Source organism: Agrilus planipennis, unplaced genomic scaffold, assembly GCF_000699045.2.
Source record: "Agrilus planipennis isolate EAB-ADULT unplaced genomic scaffold, Apla_2.0 scaffold117, whole genome shotgun sequence".
NCBI lineage: Eukaryota > Metazoa > Arthropoda > Insecta > Coleoptera > Buprestidae > Agrilus > Agrilus planipennis.
Genome location: NW_020438912.1, coordinates 14,046 through 16,676, shown reverse-complemented (window position 1 = coordinate 16,676; position 2,631 = coordinate 14,046). Strand labels below are relative to the sequence as shown.

At 33.1% G+C, this 2,631-nt stretch overlaps 1 protein-coding gene across 1 annotated transcript in view; it reads right to left on the bottom strand.

Moving 5' to 3' along the window:
- Positions 1–1,557: 1,557 nt before the first annotated feature.
- The window catches only part of LOC108737488 (probable cytochrome P450 6a23), a 9,369-nt gene continuing 8,295 nt past the window's right edge, over positions 1,558–2,631 (bottom strand). Inside the window, exons 5-6 of the mRNA XM_018470351.2 lie at positions 2,129–2,380; positions 1,558–1,787 (exon numbers count right to left, since the gene is read on the bottom strand). Coding sequence (XP_018325853.2) covers positions 1,627–1,787; positions 2,129–2,380 — 413 coding nt within the window. The 3' untranslated portion in view covers positions 1,558–1,626. The remainder of the gene's footprint in view (positions 1,788–2,128; positions 2,381–2,631) is intronic.

The window sequence follows — 2,631 nt, the reverse complement described above, 5'->3', positions numbered from 1 at the left end:
TATTTAGGGGAGAGGTGGCATGAAAGGGACATTTTTGTTTCGAGGATCCTAGTAATTAAATTAAACAAAATTAGGAAGCTCAGTTATGTCAGTATCGAAATAGGACAAAACAACAAACCATTCTTTATCCTTAGTTGTATATTTTTTAAACTTATGTATTTTGTCACTTTCATTAATAGAGTGTATTGAAAAGGACACGATGGTTTATGAAAGGGACAATACCCAATAACAAGGAAAATCAGCTTGTACTTTGCGATACACGTACTGATTATTAATCAATAGGTACGTGCACGTGTGCTGCAAGACTACATTTCTCAAAAAAATTAGAAATTAATAATTTACTTTTTGATTGTTAATTTTGATGTTGCTCGATTCCTTTACTGCTGAATTGTCTTTGATAATTCGCCTTACTTGCGTTAAACTTTATTTATTGTCTCGGAGTGTGTCTTTCTTTAATATATCTATCACATTTTCTAAAAGTAATTATCTTTTTCTGGGAATTCAGTTATAATTGGCGTTTTGACTTTGCGTTTCTTTTCTCCTATTTTTCGAGCTGTAGCTTTAGGGTACGGCCTAATCTGCTCTGGAGTTAGCGTAGGGTGTGGTGGATTTAAAACGCAAAATGCGTCACTTCACTATTGGAAGATCCAGACCGTGGTTCATTTGATGTAGAAGGTTCAATCTGTTGCTTACTAGGATTAATAGATTCAGTATATACTTCTACAGCATTGGAAGGTCTGGGTTGCGTTTCTTCGACATTTGTAATAAATTCATTTTGAGTGAAATTATCTATAAGATACTTATTATTTGCACTTACTTTATTAAAAATTTCGTTAGGACCAGCGATGTTTTGAGGTGACTGTGAGCGATTTGTGGTGAAAGAGACATCATTAACTTAAGAAAATATTGCCAACCACGAAAGGGTCAGCTATGAAGGGGACGTCCCTTTCATAACCGTTTGTTGTGTCCCTTTAATGACTATTACACAAAATTTAAAAATCTAACCTCTACTGTTACCATTTCATCTAAAACGTATCTTACCTATTGTTTATTTCAAATTGAATAAATAACTTATTACGGACAATTGCAGGCAGTTCAATTAACTATTTGGTACACACTACAGAAAGTTTGGAAATTATTAAAAAAAATTTACTTTTGAGCATGAAAAAATTCACAAGCACGCAATACTCGCGTCAGTGAAGAGACAGGACCGTGAATTTTGGTGCAAATTAGTGTGAATCGATGTTATCACACAACAAAAGTATTTCTATCCCGAGAAAATTTGTTGTTTGCCCGTAACTTGAGCTGACCTTTTCAATACGTGTCCCTTTCATGCCACCTCTCCCCTATATATGTAAAACCATCGCTATGTTTTTATAAAACACATTGATTTCCCAGCTTGTATAACGTAATTGAATTTTTATACATCTTGGAGATATAATATTAACAGTAAAATTACAAAGATCCTTGAATAGTAAGTAGTCTTTAAATTGGGTGACCCAATACAATCACCAATCAAGACTCTGTGTGAAAGGCAATCCAATTAAACTTTTCTGCACCAACCATATATAAATATATTTTTATTTACTTATTACTAATTAATGATTGTTAATAGTACATCTGTGCTTAAATTTTCTCAAAGTCAACGTATATATCACTAGAAAATCTGTATGTAAACGCTTTCGAATCCATTACAGGTATTCCAGTTTTCGAATTAATAGAAAACTTAAAATTTTTCAAAATATTTGCTAAGGCAAATTTCAGTTGCAGTAATCCAAATTTGATACCTAAAAACAATTTGCAGATGGTTAAATTGTTGGACTAAAAAGGTGTAATATTAATTGAGAGATTAAATTTATGTACGTTTTCAACATAGTCTTATTAGGAGTCAATCTAAAAGTCATATATTATGGCTACAGTTCAAAATATCATGAAGACCTTAGGATATTGACTGTTAACAATGCGACTCTATATGCAACCAGGAATAAAGCTTCTGATAACAGTGACGGCTAATAGTCTGTAGAGGTAGAAATGTAAAAATCAATGAACGACGTGAGTTTCTGTCACCACGCTACCCAAAGATAAGGTTCATGATATTTTGAACTACCTCCACCATGTGTGCATTAACCTATGCAATTTCGGGGTCCATCACTAAATGGCAAATACGTGCACGCAGGTCGTTTACTTTTATTTATTTCAGTAAATCGTTCAGGATCGAACACTTCCGGGTTGGGATAATATTCTGGATCCATGTGTATCCCCAAAATCGATATGCATGCTATTACGCCTTTTTCGATGACCACATTGGTGCCTTCTACGTGATAATCTTGTGCACATTTTCTGACCAGTGTAGAGACGGAAGGATACTTTCTTAATGTTTCTAGAAATATAAAAACTTTACATTTTTAAAAAATGCCATCGAAAGTTATGAACTTGTTTAGTTTAGTTTTTACTTTCAATCGATTTTTTGCATTATTTGCGTCGTATGAATTGGGACCACATATCACAAGTCAAAAAACTTGAGTTAAATTAGGACAAATAACGTCTAAATGACTTGACAATAAGGAAGACCAGACTGCTACTCCTCTTGTTAATTAAAACGCTTCGCTTAAAGTAAATTTTTATATATAT